A 26,747-nucleotide genomic window follows, 5' to 3' on the forward strand; every position below is an offset into this window, starting at 1 on the left:
TAGACATGCTGCATTGCTTTATTGAAGTTGCTATGTTAGTTGCTGTAAACCATAAGTGTTGTGCAAGTGATTTTGCTATATTCATACTTTGTAACTATGATCTTTGTTTAAATAAGCTCACCCTTGTGTTTGTTTGTATTGTTATGTGTTTGTGCTACAATGATACGTGAGCAGAAGTAACAGGTAGAACGTCTAAATTACCTGCTGAGGAGTCTGGTTAAGGAGTGATCTAGGCTGAAGATTTTAGGATATGTATTTTATTAAGTTATAGTATCATACAATTTCCAATAAAATATAGGTTCTTATTATATATTAGATACATATTTGAATAAATTATATTCTAAATAAATGATTATAATTTTTTTAAAACTAAACAAATTGGAAACAAAATAATAAACCAAACTAAAATTTCAAAAAATTTTAATCTAATGAAGCTTAAGATTTAATTTTTACACATTTAAATAAATGACTCATGTTAAGGTATTTCTTTTTTACAAATCAACCTTCGATTTTAAATAAAATTTGCCTCATTTAGATCTCTATTACTACCATTTTTTACTGTTAATGACAGTAGCATTCATGCTTATATGATATAACTTAGATAGTTAAGGTTCACTTAAAATATTCAACACACACCTGTGAACACTTTTGCAACAAATATTTCAACCATAACATCAAATCAAAATTGTCCTATTATTAAAAAAAAAGATAAGATAAGATCCCATCTAAGCTAAGGTTAGCAACTTTCCAAGAATGGCATGACATGTGCCCTTGAAAACGCTTGTGAAGGAGCAAACTGTGAATTGGAATTGGTGTAAGAAAACATGAGAAAAACCACGTATTGAATGCTACAATGCATTAAGAAACTATATAAGTTACAACAGGAAGTAAGAAATATGCATCAGAAAAACTAAAACAACACCTGATTTTCAAAATATTTGGTTTGATTACAACAGTTTAATAGAAGAATCAAGATATGGACTCCCAAAACATGAGCTACCAAGCAGGACAAGCCACGGCCAAGCTCAGGTCTCTTAATCTTTTCACTGCTATGGTCACTTCACATTCTCAATTTTGATAACCCAGACAAATTTTTGTGCTGTTTCAGGAAAAGGTTAGCACCTTGATGGACAAGGTTAGCAATGCTGCTGAGTCTGCTCAAGAATCCATGCAAGAGGTTCCTAGTTTTATTTGTTACCATTTGTCTTAATCATGATAATGTGATTTGTATATGCAACACACACTAATAACCGCATGTTCAATTTCCGGTGGGTTTACTCTTAAAAGATTATTTTTTCATTCTTTGAAAAAACACACACACGCATTTTAATAAAAATGTGGTGAAAATTAATTTTAAAATATTGGTTCAATTTTACAGTTATATTATTCGAACATAAAAATAATAGACAACATCGTAAACAATTTTACAGTATATATACTGTAAAAAAAAAACTCTTTTTGTTCCATTTATATCCTCAAAAAACATTTTTCTATTTTTATAACTGTTAATAAAGTAGAACCCTAAAAGTAAAGCTTATATTCTGTTAATTATGTATAGGCCGGACAGCAAATGAAGGCTAAAGTACAAGAAGCTGCTGATGCCGTGAAGAATGCAACAGGGATGAACAAGTAGAGTAGCTAAATGGATCATTGTGCTAGACAGTGCTTTCCCATGAAATAAATCATGTTCTGCTAATTGGTATTTTTCAGAAACATGTCTTTCATTTTATTTCAAGCGTAACCATTTCAATTCCAGCTTAAGTTCAGCAAAATTAATTTTATCAAAAATTAATCTTCTTAATTCAATTGTCCAATTGTTTAATTTAACTTTTCAGAAAGTTCATTCCGTGAACTTTAAACGTACGTATTATCTGATAAAATAAAATAATGCAGCGAAATAACAAATAATTTTATTTTTTATAAATTAATCTACTTGATAAGAAACTTTAAATACAGTTGTATTAATTTTATATTTTTTAAAATGTTATTAAATAGTATAAATATCTAGTTTAATCATCGATAGTTGGTTTAATAAAATTTATTTTCAATAAAATGTTGCTGTATATGTATATGAAATTGTTGGATGATATATTACTTTGGTACTGTTTCAAGGTAGAATATTGTGAACTAGTTAAAAAGGATTGCATCAAATTTCACTGATACACAAATGGTACTGTAGAGGAAATTTAGATTAATCGGTTTAGATACCCATCTTTCTTACTAAACTTAATGACACTGTTTGTTATGCACATAAGAAAGAATAAAATAAAATCTAAGAAGTTCGAGTTGATTGATTTCGATAACTATTGACTTTAATCAAAATAAAACTGCAGTGTGTACAGAAAGAGAATTTTGATTTATTAATTTTGGAAACATAAAACGGAGTTCCATTAATTTAAATTTCATTAAACCTAAATCAAAGTTGTTTGAGTTTGATACGGTTTAAACTGCAATATATAATCCAAACTAAACCAAACTAAGTTAGTTAATTTAATTTGATTTTTTAAGTTTATCCAACTAGTCTAAACTACTGGACTGCCCTAGTTTAAACCAAATTCACCATTTTTATAATTAAAGATATTATTTTCAATTTATTTTTACATGAAAATAAACTTATATATGACACACCAGCATAGGCACAAACCTTACACAATGGCATCAAGAAAGACTTATAACCAATTTGTGCTGATGATTTGCTTTGTTTTGCTGGGTCAATGTGGTAGGATACATAACACAGAAGGAGGAGAGGATTTGGTGACAGCAACCTGCAAACACACCCTTCATTTTCAAGTATGCATTTCTTCCTTGAAATCAGTTCCTGGTAGCAAGAAATCAAATCCCAAAATTCTAGCTTATATTGCATTAAATCTTAGCACAACATATGCTGCGGAGACTTTGTCCTATATTCATGAGCTAAAGTCTTCTTTTACTGCCAATGGCCCCAACAACAACATTTACGTGTCCCGTTGCTTAAGTGATTGTGCTGAGGAATACTCAGAAGCCATAGAGAATTTGCGGGACTCAGCTCAAGCACTTCCTAATAGAGAATTTGACAAAGTGGATACATTAGTTTGTGCTGCTATGTCAGATGCTGAGACATGATTTTACCTCTCCTCTTACAGAGTACAACCGTTACTTCTCTGAACTCTCTAGTTGATTTGTTATTAGATGTAAAACCTGCATTCAGCAGTGTCATGCATGATTTATGTTTTAAAATACGGTATCAATGATTAATTGCTTTTGTAATGCCTTCACTTTATTTTTAATTTTTGTATTCTGACGTTCGTGAAAATATAAATCTTTATGATTACAATTCCTAAAAGAAAAAAATTGAAGACACATTTAAGGCTGCAAAAAAAATCAAATATAAAAGTTCACCCATAACTAAATTCAACCGGTTTAAAAATTTAAATTTTTTAAAAGATTAGAAAACTAAATCTGTAACTAAGCCCAACCGTTATAAATTGGTTTTAATATATTAAAATCAGATTAAATTTTAGGAAATCAGATTTATTATTCTCGTTTCTTCTAAACCTAGATTTCTTTCTTGACAAAAAAATCGCACTGATTTGATTGGCAGCAACAGAGATTCGGAGCAACAAAATTCACTTGCCTCGCACGCAGGTACTTTATGCAGTGTTTAGATGTTAAAGGAAAGCATGTTATGCATTGTTAGTTTTATGTCATCATCTACAGCTTGTAAGTTTTGTTCTTTACGCTGAAACATACAGCTTCTAATAAAATTAGAACCTCTACAATAGTTTTACGGGATGTCAACCAGCGTGCAGCATTCAAGAAAGCGGAAAGCTGTCCAACAACATGACGGTTCTGAAGAAATTCAACATGGCCCTCTACCTGTCGAGCAACTTCAGGTTCAAAGATCTCTTCTTTTTCGTATTCTTACTCACCGCATTTAGTTTTTTTTTTTTTCCTTTATATACCTTTTTCGAATTTCGATTCACACCCATTATATTTTAGGGCAAAAATCCCCCTTGTGTTTTCTGTTGATACCCTAATGCTTAATCACAATGTCAGGCATCGGGTATAGCCTCCACAGATGTTCAAAAGCTTAAAGATGCTGGTATTTACACGGTTGAATCCGTTGTCAACACTGTCAGGAAAGACCTTTTAAAAATTAAAGGAATCAGAAAAGCTGAAGTTGACAAGATTATCGAAGCAGGTATTATTCACCTTGGCTTTTATTTCCCTTGGCTATTTCTTTTGATTGTTATGAAGGTCTTCTGATGTTTGCTTTCTTTTCTTTATTGACAGCCTCTAAGCTTGTGCCTATGGATTTTATTAGTGGTAGTGAACTCCAGGCCAAGCACAATGCAACCATTCAGATAACTACAGGATCAAGAGAGCTTGACAAGATATTGGAAGGTCATAATCAGAAACAATAACACCTTGTTTAATGTCTATGTGTGGAATTCACTGTTAAAGTGTCTTAAACTTGATAAACCTGTTTATGCCAGGTGGAATTGAGACAGGTTCTATCACTGAGTTATGTGGTGAATTTCAATCTGGGAAGACTGAATTGTGTCACACTCTCTGCGTCACTTGCCAGGTAAATGGTTTCTTTACGGCAGTCAGAATACATACATGCTGAATAAGTTGTTGTAGTGTATTCAGTTTTAAACTCGTCTTGTCATGTTTGGCATGAAATTTGAGATTGTGAATCTTTTGGTTCGTACATACTGTGTTATACCTTTGCCTAATGTTTCGATTTATTGTTAATGTTGTAGTTACCACTAGACAAAGGAGGTGCTAAGGGGAAAGTTATGTACATAGATGCAGGGGGCACATTTAGGCCTCAACTACTCTTACAGATAGCAGATAGGTATAATGATTCTTGATATTATGACTTTGCTTGCATGTGTATGTTGGTATGTCCATTCAATATTTATGTTTTTTTGCTACAGGTTTGGATTGGATGGGTCTGATGTAATGGGAAATGTCACTTGTAATAGAGCGTATAACACTGATCATCAATCACAGCTTCTGCTGGAAGCAGCTTCAATGATGGTGGAAACAAGGTGTGACTTTTGATGGTTCCCTTTGCCCAGTTTTGTTTAGATTTGCCAAAATCAACATAATATCCCTTTTAAATACGCATAATGATACACAAGTGCATTATGCTCATCTTGATTTATCATAGGCTAGCATTATTACCAGATGAAGTGGCTGTGTTTTATTCCTTTGTGTGTTTTTTTTCTTGGGCCCAGACCCAGAGTTGTTCGATTTCCTTAAATAGTGATATTTGATTCTGCAAGTGAGAAAGCTCTTTTTGTTTGGGTGGCAAAACATGCTCTTGAGGCTTAAATTTTGATTGATATACACAGGTTTGCTGTAGTGATAGTAGACAGTGCTACTGCCCTCTATAGAACAGATTTCTCTGGAAGGGAAAAGCTTTCAGCCCGGCAAATGCATCTAGGCAATTTTCTGAGGAGCCTTAAGAATTTAGCAAATGAGGTAAAACTCATTGTTGCGTTGGCAGTACACTTAACCTTCTCGGTTAAACTAATTCAAGATTTGAGTTTAAGATATTAAATTACAGAACATAGTACGTTTGACTTTCTTGATAAATATACATCATCAGTTTGGAGCTAGTAATTTTTTCTGATTCTTTAATTGTAGTTTGGTGTGGCTGTTGTAATAACAAATGAAGTAGTTTCACAAGTAGACGGTTCTGCAGTCTTTGGTAGAGCTCAAGTCAAGCCTATTGGAGGCAACATTATGGCTCATGCTACAACAACAAGGTCAAATCTGAACTAATTTCTTTTTTATTTCTTCTCAAAGCTTGTTTTGACCCTGGATTTTAACTAATTTCTTGATGACAGGCTAGCTCTCAGGAAAGGAAGAGGGGAAGAGCGAATCTGTAAAGTGATAAGTTCTCCCTGTTTGGCCAAAGCTGAAGCAAGATTTCAGATTTGTGCTCGAGGAGTTGTAGATGTTAAAGACTGACCAGCTTTACCATGTCTGATTGTAAATGTTAGTTACAATGAACTTCACTTTAAAGGAGGGAAAGTGAAAAGAATTATGAATAGAGCTGGCAATTTGGCACTTTTGTTTTTGAAACTTTTGTTCTTCTCTTACTCTTTCCTCTCCTTTATATATATATATATCATTCATGTTTTTCTTTAGATACCTCTCTCATGTTTATATATTCTCTTTAATCATTTTTGATATATAGGTGGTTTATTGTATTTAGGTAAAAGAGATTGAGAATAGGCAAGCCTATGGTAGGGTGAGGTAAAATGCATGAATTAAGGAGAAACACTTAATCCAAAATGTTATTGAGTGAAGAGTGAAACATCATCTTGTTAGTTAGATAATTTCTTTGGATTATATGAGTCACATGAAATCTTGCCGAGTTTTTGTTTGAGTTTAGTGGGACTTTGCATGAAATATTTGACAAGAGTGTGATTTATCTGTTGAATGAGTCCATGATTGCGGAAATTTTGGAAGAAGTGCCAGATAGATGTCTAAAATTATTGGAATGAAAAATGTTGAGGAAATTTTTTGGATAAATCTAACCCTTATTGCTCAAGTTCCTTGAATTTTGATTTGTTTGAGGACAAGCAGAGTCTAAGTTTGAGGTTGTGATGAATCCACATTTTATTGAATTTTTACTTGTCTTTTTTATGTTCCTTAATAAAAAAAAAGTACACTTAGAGAGTGTAAATAACATAGAAATCTTATTCAAGTAAAATATCATAGGTTTTTTAATTTTTTATTAATTTATACTGATTTACATAGATATAGGTTATAACTTTGATTATTTGAATAATTATACAACAATTTCCAAATTTATTTTATGAATTTTTGGCCTTAAAAAAAATTTGAAGTGAAAGTGATCACTTTCAAAAGTGATAGTGACCACTACAACAAGCTAGATTCAGAGGACAAACCAAAGTGACTATTTTCAGATGTAATAGTGGATACTACAGGAAGCCCAGAACGCAATAGGCTTACGCGTATCTACTATCACAAACAATAATAGACACTACAGCGAGTGCAAAACTGACGCAGAACTGCACGTGGCCACTTTCAAAAACAATAGTGGCTACGCACGCTCCACTATCACTTGCAATAGTGACTATTACAAAAAGGGTGGGCAAATCTGAGAGCTGCACGTAGCTACTATCATTTACAATAGTAGCTACTATGGAAAACGTCTACTTCATTATAAATAAATTTTTGAAAATTAGGGTTAAAAGACTTTTTAAACTTTACAGTTTTTACCAAATTAGGATACTTTGCAGAGTTTAGGTCAACCTTAGGTGACAGCTAAAGGTCCAACCTAGGGTTTGATTTTCATTTCTTCTTTACTTTGCTTTGATTTTTGCATTGATGTTATTGAATTCTCTTTATTTTCACTTTGTATTTGTGAGACTCATCCTTATGGAAGGCTGAACCTTTTTGTAATCCCTAGTGAGTTCACTCAAATTCTTGAATTTCTAGGTTTTGAATGTTAATACAAATAATTTTCTTTCATGAATTTCTTCTTCTCAATATCTTGAATTGAATTAATGGTTGAATGAGGAAGATGTTGTGTAATTAACTCTAACTAATTTTAATACGATTCTAAACTTGGTTTGCTTAATTTTGAGTTTATTTCTATGATTGCTTAATCCTGGAAAAATAGATTGGAGCCTATTAAAATTGCTTAATTTTGTATGAGACATTAAGACTGATTTTCGCTTGTTAAATCAACTTAATTCTGAAAAAGAGGAAGAGTGTTAAATTTTGAGAGGAATGAGAATAGAATCATGTGAATGAACTAGGGGTTACTACACTTTATTGATTGAGTTTTATAATTTTAACTTCTGCATCTCTTTAAACTTGGAATCAACAAACTCCCCCTCCCCCCCCCCCCATTTTTGTTCTTTTAATTATTTTCTTAGTAATGTTTTCATCATGTTTGATGGGTGTTTTCAATCAATGTCCACGAGACAACTTAGACTTGCATCTTAAACTACATTAATTTTTCTGCATACTTTGATGATAATTAGCGACAAATCTTTATGCAAATCAAATCATTCATCACTAATAAGGATGACTTGTGGTGAATTGTATAGTAAAATGTGTGATAAGTGTTGCAAATGAGTCAATGGATGAGGGAGGTAACTTAGTAAACCAGTTCAGGGTTGGCTCGTGGAGTGATGTTGGGAATATTTGGCATAGTAAAGCATCATTGTCCGTGTATAAGCCAACTTGAATCGTGAATATATCTATGTGTTCTTTAGGGTCAGAAGTTCCATCATATTTCTCCAATGTTATACCTTTCCAAGTATCCGGCAGTTTAGCTGCCATAATCATTTGAGTAAATGGACTTCGTCCCGGTGTCCTGTCTTGTTCACTTGAAGGAGTAATAGTTTTTTCCTGTTAGAATGTTTTCAGCTTTTCTTGCCAAGCTGATGATTCCCCTTGCTCTTGAATAAAAGGTGTGGTATGAGCAGGTATATAAGTTCTAATTTCACTTCGCATGTTAGCATTCTCTTTACATAGAGCCGATAATTCGAGAACGTCTTTTTCTTTTTGGCGTTGTATTTGCATCATCTCGGTCCTCGGCTGTTTTACTACCAAGGAGAGGTCCTCATCTTCCCCCCTTTCAGCCAGGACCTCAGGTGTAGGCTGATTTGGTGTGTTCTTGTCTTGTTGGTGAGGAAACTCCCATGGCTGGCTCGAACCCTCGTGTTGGCTCCTTGTTAACGCTATGTCTAGTTCACGGTTGAGACGGTTAATGCCCCACGATGGGCACCAAAATGTTTCTGTATAGATACACTAAGCTGATCATAATGGTGACGTTTCCCAGGAATGCTTCCAAATGTCTTTGTATGTGAAGAGAAGGAAGGGTAGCTGCAAAAGGCACTCCAAAGCTCAAATAAGAGCTCGGTTTTAAGTGATAAATGCTAATTAAATGTTCAAAAAGGTTCTCCTTACCTTTCTCTTTTACTTTCTTTTTATAGGCATTATATTAGACTAATGAGCTTTGATAAGTCAACCCTAGATTAAACCTCTAATTATTGGAGTAATTAATCTTACCTTTTTGGGTTAATCATCTTATTATTTTAATGTTACGACCGAAAGGGTGTCGGTATTTTTAGAGTGAGGTCGAATGAGTATTTGATTTTTTTCTTCTTATACCTTTTGTCCTTGGATAAGACTGAAAAGGTATTCAGTTTCTTATCTAATACAAACACAAAATCTAAACCCCAAGGTGATGTAAAAACCAATGGTTATGAGTTCATCTTCGTCTCCATCTTCTTCAACTCCATTTTTATTGATACTTCCATTGGCGAAACAGCATTCCCTTGGCAATGATTTGGGAGTGGTGGACCACAAAGCACAGTATTCCCTTTATATGCAGAGGCATTGAAGGTTTGTAACTGAGTGCATTGTGGAATTTTTTCTAACAAGTTGTTGAAAGACAAGTCCATGTAACTGAGAAAAGAGATGGTTTCCTAACAAGTCAAGTGATTTCAACATTTTCATATGACCAATGTTGTAGGGAATGAATCCTGTGAGATTATTTCTTGAGAGATTCAAGCCAGCTAATGCCGCAAGTGTTGTTATACTTTTGGATATCTCTCCTGTTAATTGGTTGCAAGAAAGATTAATGATTGTCATAAGTCGTAGATTTTTCTCATATTCTTGCTTTTGTCCTTTCCATCCCAACGTTGCTTTGTTAATGAAATTGTGAATTTGATCAGGAACTATAAACATAGTATCATCTATTGGATAAACCATTGTCTGTCCTGAAAACGTCGTATTTCATAAAGCAATTATGCGACTGAGACACACTCGAATTCTCCCACTAATATTATTTCTAGAGAGATCCAACACTTGAAGAAATAGAAGATTACATAGGCTTGTAGGTATACTTCCATTGAATTTATTTGCCTCTAGACGCAACACCATCAATTGTGGCAAGTTATGGCCTACCCATGCTGGTAATGTTCCTCGGAGATATTGTTATTCCCAAAATCAATAAATCGTAATCGGCTACAAAAAGGTCAAGGATGAAGTTTCACCAGAGAAGTTGTTGCTATTTAAATTAATCGACTCAATTTGTAGTAAAGCGCCAAAAGACTGGGGTATCCTTCCTGATAAATTGTTTTTTGCCGAAGTTAAACAAACTAAATGACGAGGGTATCAGGGATGAACAATTAGTAGTTAAACGAACGATAGTGTTAAAAAGTTTCCTATTAAATAATTCATGTTTTCCTCATTGACTTATTTTACAGAATAATGCATTCTGTTTTATTACAGGTATAATTATTTCAATTCCATTGTAATTTTAGCTAAACCTATTTCATTAATGAGTTGAGTAAAGATTTTAATTTTAATGGCTTTAATATTAATTATTAATGCTTCATGTTACATTGTTGCAATTACGACCAACATATTATTATTTGTAATTCATGACACTAAAATGACTAGTTATTAAAATATTGATATACATCACATTAATGTATGGAGTGATGAAAGAAAGAAAGAGAGAGAAATGGAAAATGTAACAAATAACAGAAAGTGATGATAAAAATAAATTTTAAGTGAAAAATAAAGTAAAAAGTAATATTTACATATATGGTTTAATATATATAAAAACAAAATAAATTTGTGACAATAAAATTTAATTACTCACTAGATAAATTTGTATAAAAGATAATTAATTACCTTCATAAAAGTTTGACTAAATATGTTAATTTTAAAGAATAATATTATTTTACACTCAATTTGGATATGCACTCTATACAAATTAAAAAACAGTAATATTATAATTCTATAAAGTGTTTGACGTAAATATCCAAAATGTTAAAATAATATTATTTAATTTTAAATTAGCATAAATATAAAATAGTTGGGACATTCAATTACTTATTTTATTTTTTGTCCTATTTTTTATTTTAATTTTTTATAAAATATATATTTTTTAATCCCTCTTATTAACATAATTCAATAAAAAATTGTCACATTAATCTTTTTATTGAATTAGATTAACGACAAATATAAAAATAAAAATTTAAGAAATAAGATTAAAAAAATCAGAAACACCAAAGAAAAAGCATTTAAATATGTAGATGAATTTTAAATTTTATTAGCATCTAGATTAATATATTATTTAATATATTGTAAGAATTTTTATACAATTTCTTAGACGATACCAAATTATAGGTAAAACTCATGAAATTATTAACGGAATTCAAACAAATTAGACCTATTAAATGAAACATTCTTTATCATCTTTTTAATTAATCAAATTTATGTTTCTTTTTTAGCTTTTAATATTGAGCTTAGTTTAAAATCTTGATTAAGGTATACAACATTTTAACATAATACAATGGATGCTAATTGTGATGGTACTTTGTTTTTTTTACTGTTACACAAAATTTAAAAGAAAATAATAAAATTCCTAATTTATTATATTTTTTTATAAAATGTTTCTTACAATTATTAGAAAATGGTAATAAAATATAAAAAAATTTAAAATATTTTAAAAAGGGTTAAAAGATTAGAGAAAGAAATATCAAGTAACATATAATTGAAATAAATTAAAATTTAAATAAATCTAACTAAAATCAAATAAAAGTGAAATATGAAAAGAAATAAATAAATTTTCATGTGTTATTATAATAATAGAAAATTAAAACATATAAAAATATAAAATATATCACAAACATATTACTAGAACAAAATATTTTTATAATTAAATAATTTATGTTAGGGTTTTAAACCCAAGTTATTTTTTTTATATGGATCCTCATCTTAAGAAGTAGGGTGGGAGGCAGAATAAAACTATATAAGTAAGCTTCGTTCTTTTGAACACACAAGCCCTCGGTCTTGGCGTCCCTCCCACTCTTTTGATCACACAATCTCTCGTTCTTCCTTCTGCCATCCATCACTTCTCAAAGATCGAAGATGTCAACCAGGGTGGAAAAATCGGAAAACCAGAAAGCTGTCGAGCAACTTAAGGTTCAAAGATATCTTCTTTTTTATATTTTTACTCACCCCATTTAGTTTTTTTCCCTTTGTATACCTTTTTCGCATTTCAATTCACACCCATTATATTTTAGGGCAAAAATCCCCTTTTGTGTTCTCTGTTGATACCCTAATGCTTGATCACAATGTCAGGCATCGGCATTGGTTATACACTCCACAGATGTTAAAAAGCTTAAAAGAATCAGAAAAGCTGAAGTTGAAGGTATTATTCACCTTGTCTTAAATTTCTGTAAGAATATATTAATATTTGATAAAACAATACTAATATTAGTATATTCGAATACTAGTCTTTTTTTTTTTTTGGAAACAATTTCAATTTTTTTTAGAAAAAGCATTTCTATTTAGAATATATTTCATATTTATTATTCTATAAATATTCATAAATATAATAATCATTAATAGAATAATAATTCTCAAATGTTGATTCAAATCGACTAATAATTAATACGGATATGACATTTTTTGGGCATTTCTAATAATATCAAGCTTTATTCCTATTTTGGCATTTCTAATTTCTGGAATTTTAGCCCCGATTAGCAAAAGACCAGAGAAACTTTGAGAATATATTACCCTTGGCTATTTCTTTTGATTGTTATGAAGGTATTCTGATGTTTGCTTTCTTTTCTTTATTGACAGCCTCTAAGCTTATGCCTATGGATTTTATTAGTGGTAGTGAACGCTATGCCAAACGCAATGCAACCATTAAGATAACTACAGGATCAAGAGAGCTTGACAAGATATTGGAAGGTCAGAATCAGAAACAATAACACCTTGTTTAATGTCTCTGTGGAATTCACTGTTAAAGTGTCTTAAACTTGATACTGCTGTTTATGCCAGGTGGAATTGAGACAGGTTCTATCACTGAGTTACATGGTGAATTTGGAACTGGGAAAACTCAATTGTGTCTCACTCTCTGCGTCACTTGCCAGGTCTTTGCGGCATCAGAATACATTCATGCTGAATAAGTTGTTGTAGTGTATTCAGTTTTAAACTGGTCTTGTCATGTTTGGCATGAAATTTGGCTTTGTGAAGCTTTTGGTTCGTACATACTGTATCATACCTTTGCCTAATGTTTCAATTTATTGTTGATGTTGTAGTTACCACTAGACAAAGGAGGTGCTAAGGGGAAAGTTATGTACATAGATACAGGGGGCTCATTTAGGCCTCAACGACTCTCACAGATAGCAGATAGGTATAATGATTCTTGATATTAAGACTTTGCTTGCATGTGTCTTTGATATGTTGGTATGTCCATTCAATATTTATGTTTCTTTCTGCTACAGATTTGGATTGGATGGGTCTGATGTAATGGGAAATGTCACTTATGTTAGAGTGAATAACACTGATCAGCAATCACGGTTTCTGCTGCAAGCAGCTTCAAAGATGGTGGAAACAAGGTGTGACTTTTGATGGTTTCCTTTGCTCAGTTTTGTTTAGATCTGCCAAAATCAACATAATATGCCTTTTAAATATGCATAATGATACACAAGTGCATTATGCTCATCTTGATTTATCATAAGCTAGCATTATTACCAGATGAAGTGGCTGTGTTTTATTCCTTTGTGTTTTTTTTTTTCTTGGGCCCAGACCCAGAGTTAAATAGTGATATTTGATTCTGCAAGTAAGAAAACTCTTTTTGTTTGGGTGGCAAAACATGCTCTTGAGGCTTAAATTTTGATTGATATACACAGGTTTGGTCTCCTGATAGTAGACAGTGCTACTGCCCTCTATAGAACAGATTTCCTTGGAAGGAGAGAGCATTCAGACCGGCAAATGCATCTAGGCAAGTTTCTGAGGAACCTTCAGAAATTAGCATATGAGGTAAAACTCATTGTTGGGCTGGCAGTGCACCTAATCTTCTCGGTCAAACTAATTCAAGATTCTGGCTTAGGATATTAAATTACATAACATAGTAGTTTGGAGCTAATAATTTTTTTTTATTCTTTAATTGTAGTTTGGTGTGGCTGCTGTAATAACCAGTGAAGTAGTTTCACAAGTAGACGGTGGTGAACCTAAGCCTATTGGAGGCAACACTGTGGCTCATGCTGTAACAGCAAGGTCAAATTTGAACTGCAGAATATGAAATGTTTCTTTTTTATTTCTTCTTAAAGTTTGACCCTTAACTAATTTCTTGATGATAGGTTAGCTCTCATGAAAGGAAATGGGGAAGAGCGAATATGTAAAGTGATAAGTTCTCCGTGTTTGGCCAAAGCTGAAGCAAGATTTCAGATTTGTGCTGAAGGAATTGTAGACGTTAAAGACTGATATAATGAAATTTACATTTTTTCCGTTGCTTGTGTCTTTTTGTGATATACATCCTTAGTTTTAGAGTTTCTTGAACTTCTCTTGAATGATGGATCTATTTCTCTTGTCAAAGATTTCTCAAGCATTTGCAGAATATATCTTTGTTACTCAACTGTTTGAAGTGTTAGCCCAGCATTTACATTAAAAAATTTATCATCCTCTTTGATGATTTCACCTGCTTTTCAGTTATCTTCTGTTGTCGAAAATGCACCAATACGATAAAAAGAAACCTTTATTACAAAAATGCAGACTTATTCACATTAATTTATTCTTAATCAAGGAACAGAAATTTTGAGCCAGACCGTTCAATGTCGTCCACAGAACTTACTTCCTTCCATTCTTTCTTTCTTTCTTTCTTTCTGTTTTCAGTTTTATAATAGAAGTTCTGGCTGACTTTTATAGGATCAATTTCACATGGAAATAGAAGAGAAACCCCAAATAATTTAGGACAGAAATAAAAGAATGCCCTTTTTAACATAACTTCATGAAAACATAAAATTTGTAAAGAAATGTGTTAGAAACTTAGAATATTATGAAAATATTCAATATTATCTACTTCGTATCTCAGAATATCTACCTTCTAGGGTCACTTTTCTATTTCCTCAATATATCTTAAGATTGATTACCATATCACCGTATTTCATGATTTGTTTCTATTTATTTAGGATCATGATTAGTATAAACAAGGGTTAGTGGTCTAACCTTTCAAGAACATACCATCACATCATAGTTAGAATAATTCTAAATCATCTTACCTTTTACACCAACAAATTCTCCTAATTACTAGATGGAGAAACTATAAAATATTTTTTTATATTTTCCAGATGTAAATGCATATAGTTGTTCATTTAATACTTAGTTTATAAAGTAGGAGGAGGATTATTAGGAAGATCTGTTGAACATATCAAAACTCATCAAGTCAATATCAATTTCGTAGTATTTTATAACTATTCTCTCTATTATCTCCCTCTACACCTAAAACCTGATAATATCAACAAAATGAATAAAATGAGATCCCCAGCATACCGTTTTATGCCTTCTTAAAAGAAGACAAAGTCCTCACAAAACTAGCTGATTGCATCTTAATATCATTAAACTGCTCTTCAGACTGCTGCAACTTTTGTTCAGAATCAAGCAATTTGTCTTGCATTGCCATGAAAGCCTCTCCCAAGTGAGCTTGACAAGATATTGGAAGGTCAGAATCAGAAACAATAACACCTTGTTTAATGTCTGTGTGGAATTCACTGTTAAAGTGTCTTAAACTTGATACTGCTGTTTATGCCAGGTGGAATTGAGACAATTTCTATCCGAGTTATATGGGGGATTTGAAACTGGGAAGACTCAATTATGTCTCACTCTCTGCGTCACTTGCCAGGTAAATGGTTTCTTTACGGCAGTCAGAATACATTCATGCTGAATAAGTTGTTGTAGTGTATTCAATTTCAAACTCGTCTTGTCATGTTTGGCATGAAATTTGAGTTTGTGAAGCTTTTGGTTCATACATACTGTGTCATACCTTTGCCTAATGTTTCAATTTATTGTTGATGTTGTAGTTGCCACTAGACAAAGGAGGTGCTAAGGGGAAAGTTATGTACATAGATACAGGGGGCTCATTTAGGCCTCAACTACTCTCACAGATAACAGATAGGTATAATGATTCTTGATATTAAGACTTTGCCTGCATGTGTCTTTGATATGTTGGTATGTCCATTCAATATTTATGTTTCTTTTTGCTACAGGTTTGGATTGGATGGGTCTGATGTAATGGGAAATGTCACTTATGTTAGAGTGAATAACACTGATCAGCAATCACGGTTTCTGCTGCAAGCAGAGCTTCAAAGATGGTGGAAACAAGGTGTGATTGCTCAGTTTTGTTTAGATCTGCCAAAATCAACATAATATGCCTTTTAAATATGCATAATGATACACAAGTGCATTATGCTCATCTTGATTTATCATAAGCTAGCATTATTGCCAGATGAAGTGGCTGTGTTTTATTCCTTTGTGTTTCTTTTTTTTTCTTGGGCCCAGACCCAGAGTTGTTAGATTTCCTTAAATGGTGATATTTGATTCTGCAAGTGAGAAAGCTCTTTTTGTTTGGGTGGCAAAGCTTAAATTTTGATTGATATACACAGGTTTGCTGTAGTGATAGTAGACAGTGTTACTGCCCTCTATAGAACAGATTTATCTGGAACGGGAGAGCTTTCAGCCCAGCAAATGCATCTAGGCAAGTTTCTGAGGAGCCTTCAGAAATTAGCAGATGAGGTAAAACTCATTGTTAGGCTGGCAGTGCACTTAACCTTTTCGGTCAAACTAATTCAAGATTCTGCCTTAGGATATTAAGTTACAGAGCATAGTATGTTTGACTTTCTTGATAAATATACATCATCAGTTTGGAGCTAATGATTTTTTCTGATTCTTTACCTGTAGTTTGGTGTGGCTGTTGTAATGACAAATGAAGTAGTTTCACACGGTTCTGCAGTCTTTGAGCCTATTGGAGGCAACATTATAGCTCAACAACAAGGTCAAATCTGAACTGAAATGTTTCTTTTTTCTTTCTTCTCGAAGCCTGTTTTGACCCTTAACTAATTTCTTGATGATAGGCTAGCTCTCATGATAGGAAGTGGGGAAGAGCGAATCTGTAAAGTGATAAGTTCTTTTTGTTTGGCCAAAGCTGAAGCAAGATTTCAGATTTGTACGGAGGAGTTGTAGATGTTAAAGATTGATGTAATGAAATTTACCTTTTTATCTTTGCTTGTGTTGTGATATACATCTGAACCTCTGATTAACCAATAACTAGGCTCCAGATAACAATTTTTTTGTTCTTTTGTATATACTATAAATAGTCAATATTGTCCTGATACTCATTTTAGAACACAATATTCTAGTAAAATGGAACAGACTATTTTTTAGGGCAATTAATCTTTTAAATTGAATTGATTTTGAGATTCTTGCTATTCAGTCATTTTCATGATAAATCAAAATGCAAGTGAAGAAATTTCAAGGTTCCAACCTCATCGCCTGTGGCTCTAGTCTCACTAGCTTCTCAAGAAGGGTCCTTATAAGTCTGCTTTAACTTCACTATCAAAATCTTGTTCTCACTTGCGAGGGAAGATAACTGTATAAAACCACAACATTTTCAGCAGGTCAAATAAAAGTACAATTGTTTTTAACCTATTCATCAGTCTATCTTAACTATGATTCTGAGTTCTAAATACTGAAAGGATCTTAAGAGAGAGTGGAAAATTCAAAGGAAAAAACTGCTTGGTCTAGTCGAGCATATACCGTGCATATGCACATGAACACAAATATATGAAAGTAGTAAAATGACTAAACTCATTCACAAAGGTATGGAAAGGTAGGCATGTAAACTATGTCATTGATGCAGGCATCCTTACCAAGGCATCCATCTGTTTATAGGGGTGAGATGTGTATGAATTTTTGTGAAATCTTAGTAATCAAAAGAGATCAAAGAGTGAAGACAAGTGACATACTCTTGAAACAGTATGACAAGGGATTTGAGAGAATTGAATCCTAGAAGTCTATAAGCATGCTCAGATAGGACAGGTTATGAAAGATTTATGATTCAATCTCTATCTTAGTAATTACCTGCTGCTTAAGACGCTCTCTCTCAATGGCTAGCTGTTTCAACAATGAATTTATACCAATAAAATATTTAAATAAAAATACAATATAAAGTATAATAAAAGTCTTAAGAAAGTTTGAAATACTAAAAAGATATAATAAGTAATTATTGGTAATTTAAACTACACTGCAAGGAAACAGCCACACAATGGACATTGCTCTCGTTTCTTCGTAATTTGTTTGGATAAAATCAAAATTTATTATTATAATACTTTACTTCTTATTAAATTACCAGCAATTATTTATTAATAATTAAATTAATAAAAAAATTTATAAACAAAAATAGAGTAATGAATAAAATAATGAACTAGTTAAACTCAAACTTTAAATTGAGTAAAGATAGAAAGTATTGGTTTATGATGAAAATACGTTAGACTATTTGATAGAAATTTAAGTTTAACTTTTTTTAAAGTTTAGTTTGACTTAATTTATTTAATTCATAAATTTAATTTAAAAATTTAATTAATTAAATAGATTAATCTTAAATTTTAAAAAAACTTTGTTAATTTTTAGAATAATCTATTTAAAATTTATAAAAATATATTAAATAATTTTATATAAAAATTATAATATAATATTATATTAAATAAATTAAATTTTAAAATGAATAAAATTTTAAATTAGAAATTATAATCCTTTTTGTTGGAATTAAATAATGTCTCTACTACATACCCTCTAAAAAAGAGAGTTATATTTACTAGAATCTTTTTTGTTATTATTGTTTCATCTATCTTATACACATAAAGTTGATTTGCATTTATGTTATTTTATCTATAATCTTCCTATGTACTTGTTTATATTATATATAACTTTTTTTATTATTTTTTTATTTTTATGCTAACAAAATGTCTTCTTTAATTAAAATAGTTTCTTAATTTAAAAATTTTAATACAAAGTTATTTAAAAAGTTAATAGACTAAAATAAATTTTTTAAAATGTTAGATTAAGCTTAATACAAAGTCTATAACACATATTATACTAAATTTAGATTTCAAAATAATTATACAAATTATATCTATTTATATAAAATCTATCTTAACCTAACTTATTTTATTTTAAATGTTAGATATATTAGTCCATAACTTTTTAAAATTGCCTCGTTAGTCTCAATTATGATAGTCGACAATGGTACAATATGTTATTCAAGTGAGAATTTTGCAAACCAAACTTGTACCTCCTTTTTCCTCATATTAACAACCCAATTTTGAATGTGTATATATGAAGCCAACGCGATACTAAAATAATATTTTATTATCTTTTACAGGAATATGCCAAAAGAGATTTGGCATAATTTTTAAGTCTTGGGACGTAGAGAGAGAAAGTTATTACTTGCCAAGAAAGGAATCGTAGTAAGATTTAGCAGTTCAAACATAGGTTCTCAACAATAAAGACAACTATGCAGTGAGGAAAGGAAAAACAAGTTGAGTTTATGAGATTCCCATATGAGTAGCAGACTAGAGCCATAGTAGTTGTGACAACGACTCTACAGATTAAAGTAACATGTTTGTAAAAGTTAACATTTGTTATGCATTAATTAATAAACGTGGGAGTATAATTGCATGACAAACTGTAATATAAGAGACTAACTAAATAATTATAAAAAGTAAGAGACTATGTAATATGCTTACTATCTCAAAAGATTAATATGTGAATTTACTTTTATATATTTTGATCAAATTAATCTCAACTTTTAAGTTTATCTCATTTAGATAAATAAATTGAACTTAAGCATCCATTTTTTTTTTCAAAAGTTAAGCTTCAACTTCAAATGTTTAACTAAACTTGATTTATTGATACCCCTAACTTCTACCATTTTTTTCTCTTAGTTTGACCAGCAGGCATGCTTGTATGATAAACCTTGGATAGATTGATTAACGGTACACATACATCACTCATAATATCACACACTGAATTATTGTGTGGACATTTTTGTACCGAAGATTTCAGCCATACATCAAATTAAAATTACCCTATTATTAGCAAATAAGATAAGAACTCGTCCAAGCTAAGGTATAGGAGTTGAAACCAGTGAAGGAATCTCTTCCATGTGCATATATGCTGATCTACAAGCTAGGTGCCGAAGTTGCATTCTAAGAATGGCATGACATGTGCGCTTGAAAACGAATATGAAGGAGAAAAATATGAATCGCAATTTGTGTAGCAAAACATGAAAATAAAAATAAAAATACACGTGTTGAATGGTGCAATGCCTTAAGAAACTATATAAGTTACCTAAGAAAGCCAGAATTTTGCATAAGAAAATCTAAAACAACACTTGATTTTCACAGTATTTGGTTCAATTACAACAGTTTAATAGAAGAATCAAGATATGGACTCCCAAAACATGAGCTACCAAGCAGGACAAGCCAAGGGCCAAGCTCAGGTCTCTTAATTTTTTCACTGCTATGGTCTCTTATGTTCTCAACTATGATAACTCATAAACAAGCTTTTGTGCTGTTTCAGGAAAAGGCTAGCACCTTGATGGACAAGGCTAGTAATGCTGCTCAGTCTGCTCAAGAATCCATCCAGGAGGTTCTTAGTTTTATTTGTTATCATTTGTCCTGATCAAATAATAATGTGATTAATTAATATGCAAGATACAACGAAAACATGCATCTTCTTTATCAGTTCGATTTAAAGTTGAAGAATTAGCCTTACTTTCTAAAGAAAAAAATGAATTTTAAGGGAAAAAAAATACGGTTAAGATTAATCTTAATATAACCCAATGAAGTTAAATGGTTGAAATTTTTTTATCAAAATTAGTTGTAGTCAATTATACAATAAACGGACCCTTAATCTATTTTTACAATTATGCTGTTTGAACATAAAAATATTGACAATATAAAGAAAATTCTATATTTGTCACTTGTATATATTTTTTTTATATACATGAATATTAAATATACACACTAAAATCAAAAGAATAATTTATTCTTGTCTCATTTTTGTGTTCAAGAATTTGTTTTATTTTACTTTTGTGATATTTAATAAATTGCACACTCACAGTAAAGCTTATATTTGTTATGTATAGGGTGGGCAGCAAATAAAGGCTAAAGCACAAGAAGCTGTTGAAGCTGTGAAGAATGCAACAGGGATGAACAATTAGTATAGCTTAACGGAATCATTGTGCTTCATAATTTGTGCTTCATAATTTACCATGAAATAAACTTTGTTCTACCGATTGACGTATTTTGTAGACTGCATTCCATTTTATTTCAAGTGCAAACATTCTATTTCATCGTAAGTTTAGTTAAACCAATTTGATTAATGAGTTTATTAAAGTCTCAAATTTGAATAGCTAGCTCTAATACTAATTACTGATGCTACTTACTAAATTGTTGCAATGACTCCCCAAATATTAATATACGTAATTGACAACAATCAGTTACGCATTTTTATGCTTAAGAAAAGAAACCACTTGTGCAGTCGTAATTGCACACAGTTGCCTTCATACAGAAACAAGGTAGCTAACCCCAAAAAGTGACTAAAAAATTAGTGAACCAAAAGATCGTTGTATATCAGTAAGTGTATGTACTTAGTGACTGACAACGAGAGAGGTAAAAGATATAAAGACTAACATAATGCGATAAGAAAGAATAAAATATAGGCAGAGAAAAGTGAGGCAAAAAGCAGTACAAATACTGTTTAAATATATAAAAATCAAAATTATGTAGCAAAGAAACTCAACTATTCTGTAGACTTGTTAACTCCTTAGCAGCTTGACTAATTGTCTTAATTTTAAAATTTATTAATATCTAGTTCATGTCTAATACCAATGTGGGACTTAATTACTTAATTCAGGTTAATTTGCTCATTTTATGCTTTAGCTCATGGCCTAGTGCATGTTCGTTTTATCTCAATGTTAGAGAAATATTTTTTTTTATATATTTTTTATGAAGTTATAAAATAAAAAACATTTTATTAAAATAAATAAAATTAAACACGACTTAAAAATGAGAATAGGAAAGTCAATGGAACGAAGCTATCATGAATAGCAAATACCCGTCATTCACTCCACGGATAAGAACTGACTTCATCCACACTCCAATGCGTCTGAATCTTCTACAATTTGAAATTTTTTTATTTTTTTATTAATGACTACCTAGTTATCAAAGATTCTTACATATATTATCCTATTAAATATTTTAAATATATTGTCTAGTGAGATACTTATGTTAATCATTGATGATGTATAAATATTTAGATTTGAGTTACATAATCTAGGATGTAGGTATTGTAGTATGACAATTCTTACTTGATGAGTTTTTCTTTAAGGAAACAAGTGAGTGTTGAAAAACCTCCAATTTGCATGTTAGACATTGTGACTTTTGTTGTTTTTCATTTTCTGAAAAGACTTTTTAAAAATGAAGTCATTTGTACATACATGACTTGCAATAAAGATGACCTTTATAAAGTATGACAAAAAATCTTGCACAAAGGTTCTTCAAGTTATTCTTGGTTTAGAAAAAGAAGAAGACGAAGTTTTAAATTTTTTTACAATTTTAGGTTAAACAAATTTTTTTGACTTAAGAAACAAATTTGAACTACAAATTGTAATTTGCGCTAAAATTGTAAAAGATTTGGATTCCACTCCAACATTCACATAGGTTACCTAATTTAACGGATACACATGAATACTTACAAATTTTTATGTTTTCTTTATAAAAAATATAAAATTACAAAAAAAAAGATAAAAAATAAACTATCATCAATTATCCAAAGCATTCATATAATATTAAAAGGTCAATTAAAACATAACATTAGGGTTAAGTAGTTTTTTTATTTATATAAAAGGAATAGTTTTATAATTTCATCCGTAAACAGATATTGCAAGCACAGGTATCTCACTTGAACTCGTCCGTTTAATAAATGAATTTTAAAATATTTATTTATTACATTCGTGGGTACTCATTTAAAAACTCGAACCCAATCCACAAAAGTACTACAATGGGTCGGTATGAGTTTTTCCACCATATATACCACATAATTATTCTTAAAAGATAATAGTCTTTGATATAGCTTTAATTCTTTTTTAGTTGTAAAATTAAATTGTTTAACAACACAATAAATACTACTATTATTAACATTGCCATAATTTTCATTAGCACCATTAACAAATACTTATTATCGATATCACCATCACTTTTATCGCACTAATTAATGTTGTTATCTATTGTCACCCTTATTAACGGTAACTCTTGCCTTTATCACTATTATTACAATTTTTATTATCACCTTTACAATATCATTATTTATATCACCTTCTCTATGACCACTTTTAGGATCATTATTATTAGACTTAAATATATTTTAATTGCATTTAAATTGAGCTTATTTCAAATTACTATTGATTAAGTTTTTTTTATTTTAATATTTAACTATTTTTTTTAATTTTGTACCTGACGTTAACCTCCATTAATTAAATGTCACATCATTCTCAATCTCTCTCCTCCACCTTACCTTTAAATTTTTACATTACGAATTCACTTAAAAAATTGAAGGCTTAAATATGTTTTAATTACCTCTAAATAGGACTTATTTCAAATTACTACTTCTAATTTTTTTTATTTAATTACTACCTCTAAATAAGATTTCTTTTTCGTTAGTTATTGTTGTTCATCTCAATCTCTATTTCCATTCTTTGTCTTCACAAAAAAAGTAGTGTGGGTGATTTTTCATGTTCATCTTCTACACGAGCTGTTGTAACTTGTAAATCGAAGAAGCTCGCTATAATTTTCACCTCACGAAGTAAGAAAAATTCTGATAGAAGGTTTTGAGGATGCTCTAGTTGTATTTGGAAATAGATGTGTTTTTGTGTTTATAAATTTGTGAAAAAAATTAACAGGTAATAATTTGAAATAAGCAGTATTTAGAGGTAGTTAAAACATATTTAAACCTTCATTTTTTTATGTAGATTCCTGAAGTGAAAATTTAAGGGTGAGGTGAAAGAGAGAGATTGAGATGACGTGACATTTAACCTCAAGTACAAAATTAAAAAAAATAGTTAAGTATTAAAATGAAAAAATTAATAGGATAATTTAAAATAAACCCTATTTAAAAGTAGTTAAAATATATTTAAGCCTTATTATTTTCATGGTATAATCATTATCTCTAATACTAAATTAAACATTATTATTACCACCCTTATTATTAGCATAACTAGTATCATTATTTTTATTACCACTTATCCATTGTTACATCACTTTTGTTTAATTTTTTTGATTCCTGCCTCAATCGTCACTGTAATGCTCTGAGTTTTGTAATGCTATTATAATTAATAACATGAGTATATGTGTTATGATGAGATGTGCATTTGATTTATGTGGTGATGTGAATATGTATATATGAATATATGTGGATAATTATGTAAGTATATGTGCATATTGTAAATTAAAGTGTGAATGTTGATTTGTGGATTGGGTTGAACTGGTTGGAAACATAGGCCAAGGGGTGTTGCAAGACTATTCACACTGTAGTGAGATTATGCAAAAATCAGAGTGCAAGTTCATTTAATATTTTTGCTGTAGTAAGAAACATAAGCCATGGGTGTGTTGAAGGGGTATTCTCGTTATAGCGAGATTATGCAAAAATCAGAGTGTAAGTGCATTTGATATTTTCGCTGTAGCGAAGAGGAGTCTCGCTACAGCGAGAGATACCTCGCTACAGCGAGAATATCGTGACGTCTAAGGTATTTGAAGGATTTAGGATTTGAAAAACTCATTTCCCACTCCTCTCTTCGATCCCTCTCTCGATTCTCTCGATCCTCAATCCATCTTCACCGATTAAATTGCCTCCAAAGCCGTTTGTAGCTAGATTAGGGTTTGGCATCACATTTGGGATGTTTGGAGGTAAGTTTCACGAGTTAGGGTTGTGTTTTTCATCCTTTCTCTGTTCTCTTCAGTTTCTCATGAAATTCTTTCATGTGTTTAGGACGAAATATTGCATGGGGGACGTTTTCTACCATTATTTTGTGTTAGGTCTTTATTTTGAGGTAAGAGAAAACTCTATTCTATCTCTTTGCATGTAGAATTTATTTAAATCATTAAGTATTGAGATGTGAATGAAATAGAACATAGGAAAATATGTGTATTGATGGAAATTTTGTGTAAATCATAATGGGTGATATGTGAAATAGAAATGCTTGGTATGGAATTTGTATGTTGAGTATGATGTTGTTGAATATGCATGGACGTGCCTTGATTGATAATGAATACTATGAGATAATTGAAATGGGTGTTAATGGCATGATAAATGTGGATGCAATTGTGATTGTGAAATATTCAAAACTATGAATGGTTACAGCGATATACTAGGAGTGTGAAAAATGGGACGGTAGAAAAAACTTGGGAAAGAGAGAGTAGTGGTGACACCAACAGTGAGCATGGGTGTATCACATGCCACACACTTTCCTATTGACTCGACCTCTGACTAACGCCTTTGCTAAAGAGTCTGCGATCGCACATGTTGTATCTATGAGGCGGGGGCTAATCGGTGACCATTCATGATGTGAAACTGAGTAAGTCCCTGAGGTTGAGAGTATCAGGCAACTGTGGTCACAGTGTCACAGTAAGCGTGACTGACATGCAGTGAGCGCACATGTGTGTTTGTGTGTGGATTGATTAAAGGTGCAGTGAACGTATTTGTACATGAATTAAAGTAAAATATTGTATAGTACTAATTTGTGTTTGTTCAATGCATGATTCAGTTTATGTTGGAAATGTGTGAGTTAGGCACAGTGAATATCTATGCTTGTGTGTGTGATAGTGTAGAGTACTTACTTATATATTTATTTTTTAGTTTACCAAGACAATTAACACCAAGTTTAATGAATAAGATGGATAAAACTACTATAGGACTTAAAAAATTTACTTTTAAAATTGTATTAATGAATCTTGTAGCAATGATTTGATTCAAACTTGTAATTTATCCTTATTTTGAAACACTTTATGGAAAGGATTGTTTCAAATGATTTAGAATGAAATTTTACCATTTATCTCTTTTTAATTTGTGAAAAATAATTGCTTAAAAATAATTACACAGAAATTAAATTAAGGTGTTATAGTCACCCATTACCAAATAAATTTATATTAAAATTAAAAAATAATTTTTGTAGTTTAAATTTTAATTTTGATTTTAAAATTTAAAAATTAAAAATAACAACATTTGAAACTCAAAAACTATAAAATTAAAATTTGATTTTAAAATGTTTAAACATTAAAACTAAAAATCACATTAAAGAGGGCATATTTAGTTCATTTTAATTTTTCAAGTTTATGTAATTAGTTCAATCTAATTTTCTCTTACTACTGCCAATGTACGTATTATGATTATTAAGGGTATAAATGAGGCGATATATTGGAATTATTTAAACTTGACCTATTACATATTTCTTCAAATTCTAAACAAATGAGTTTAGGTTTAAGTTAGATTGGATTATTTAAATTATTCAAATTAAAATTTTATAAATTTGACTTTAATAGCTTGAACATATTTGTATACTTAGATAATTATGATTTTATTTATTATTTTACTTAAAAAATATAATTTTAATTATGTGTGGATATAACATTTATCTTATTCAAAATAAATGATCAAAAATTCATAATGTTTATCAAGAAAATTTACCATTTCATAACAAAAGTTTTATTTATAATCATAAGTTAATTGTTGGATTCATTTATACCTTTAGCTATTACTTTCATCATTAGCTTGCCTTTAACATGCATGCTTTTATATATATATATATATATATATATATATATTCGATAGATTAATTAATGCTACACATGCAT

At 30.7% G+C, this 26,747-nt stretch overlaps 4 protein-coding genes and 1 pseudogene across 4 annotated transcripts; all 5 read left to right on the forward strand.

Moving 5' to 3' along the window:
* The first annotated feature begins 2,652 nt into the window (after positions 1 to 2,652).
* On the forward strand, positions 2,653 to 3,102 carry LOC113868183 (pectinesterase inhibitor 10-like). Its single transcript, XM_027503789.1, has one exon. It carries the CDS (start codon positions 2,653 to 2,655, stop codon positions 3,100 to 3,102), a length of 450 nt encoding a protein of 149 aa, XP_027359590.1.
* A 389-nt stretch (positions 3,103 to 3,491) lies between these two features.
* Positions 3,492 to 6,141, forward strand: LOC113867759 (DNA repair protein RAD51 homolog A-like). The gene is made up of 10 exons (XM_027503211.1): positions 3,492 to 3,624; positions 3,762 to 3,872; positions 4,036 to 4,180; positions 4,273 to 4,383; positions 4,476 to 4,567; positions 4,746 to 4,840; positions 4,923 to 5,036; positions 5,343 to 5,472; positions 5,638 to 5,759; positions 5,841 to 6,141. The coding sequence occupies exons 2-10, from the start codon at positions 3,771 to 3,773 to the stop codon at positions 5,962 to 5,964; spliced, it is 1,035 nt and encodes a 344-aa protein (XP_027359012.1). The 5' UTR covers positions 3,492 to 3,624; positions 3,762 to 3,770; the 3' UTR covers positions 5,965 to 6,141.
* Positions 6,142 to 11,833: 5,692 nt separating this feature from the next.
* Positions 11,834 to 17,138, forward strand: LOC113867292 (DNA repair protein RAD51 homolog 1-like). Its single transcript, XM_027502523.1, has 15 exons — positions 11,834 to 11,979; positions 12,139 to 12,208; positions 12,643 to 12,753; positions 12,844 to 12,935; positions 13,104 to 13,198; positions 13,290 to 13,403; positions 13,698 to 13,827; positions 13,961 to 14,064; positions 14,148 to 15,505; positions 15,596 to 15,685; positions 15,864 to 15,958; positions 16,050 to 16,165; positions 16,446 to 16,575; positions 16,741 to 16,834; positions 16,914 to 17,138. The coding sequence occupies exons 1-9, from the start codon at positions 11,926 to 11,928 to the stop codon at positions 14,269 to 14,271; spliced, it is 894 nt and encodes a 297-aa protein (XP_027358324.1). The 5' UTR covers positions 11,834 to 11,925; the 3' UTR covers positions 14,272 to 15,505; positions 15,596 to 15,685; positions 15,864 to 15,958; positions 16,050 to 16,165; positions 16,446 to 16,575; positions 16,741 to 16,834; positions 16,914 to 17,138.
* LOC113867701 lies at positions 14,360 to 17,022 on the forward strand (annotated as a pseudogene).
* Positions 17,139 to 20,284: 3,146 nt separating the features above from the next.
* On the forward strand, positions 20,285 to 21,061 carry LOC113867702 (stress-induced protein KIN2-like). Its single transcript, XM_027503141.1, has 3 exons — positions 20,285 to 20,338; positions 20,419 to 20,487; positions 20,987 to 21,061. Exons 1-3 carry the CDS (start codon positions 20,285 to 20,287, stop codon positions 21,059 to 21,061), a joined length of 198 nt encoding a protein of 65 aa, XP_027358942.1.
* The last annotated feature ends 5,686 nt before the right edge of the window (positions 21,062 to 26,747 follow it).

Source organism: Abrus precatorius, unplaced genomic scaffold, assembly GCF_003935025.1.
Source record: "Abrus precatorius isolate BTA unplaced genomic scaffold, Abrus_2018 Scaffold5, whole genome shotgun sequence".
Classification (NCBI taxonomy): Eukaryota; Viridiplantae; Streptophyta; class Magnoliopsida; order Fabales; family Fabaceae; genus Abrus; species Abrus precatorius.

Bases quoted from the DNA above. Each gene is read 5' to 3' on its own strand.
- LOC113868183 (XM_027503789.1), top strand. From the start codon at position 2,653: ATGGCATCAAGAAAGACTTATAACCAATTTGTGCTGATGATTTGCTTT.
- LOC113867759 (XM_027503211.1), top strand. From the start codon at position 3,771: ATGTCAACCAGCGTGCAGCATTCAAGAAAGCGGAAAGCTGTCCAACAA. The intron at 3,873-4,035 runs GTTCAAAGATCT...TCACAATGTCAG, and splicing joins TACCTGTCGAGCAACTTCAG to GCATCGGGTATAGCCTCCAC. The intron at 5,473-5,637 runs GTAAAACTCATT...CTTTAATTGTAG, and splicing joins TTAAGAATTTAGCAAATGAG to TTTGGTGTGGCTGTTGTAAT.
- LOC113867292 (XM_027502523.1), top strand. From the start codon at position 11,926: ATGTCAACCAGGGTGGAAAAATCGGAAAACCAGAAAGCTGTCGAGCAA. The intron at 12,209-12,642 runs GTATTATTCACC...CTTTATTGACAG, and splicing joins CAGAAAAGCTGAAGTTGAAG to CCTCTAAGCTTATGCCTATG. The intron at 12,754-12,843 runs GTCAGAATCAGA...TGTTTATGCCAG, and splicing joins GCTTGACAAGATATTGGAAG to GTGGAATTGAGACAGGTTCT.
- LOC113867702 (XM_027503141.1), top strand. From the start codon at position 20,285: ATGGACTCCCAAAACATGAGCTACCAAGCAGGACAAGCCAAGGGCCAA. The intron at 20,339-20,418 runs GTCTCTTAATTT...GTGCTGTTTCAG, and splicing joins AAGCCAAGGGCCAAGCTCAG to GAAAAGGCTAGCACCTTGAT. The intron at 20,488-20,986 runs GTTCTTAGTTTT...TGTTATGTATAG, and splicing joins CTCAAGAATCCATCCAGGAG to GGTGGGCAGCAAATAAAGGC.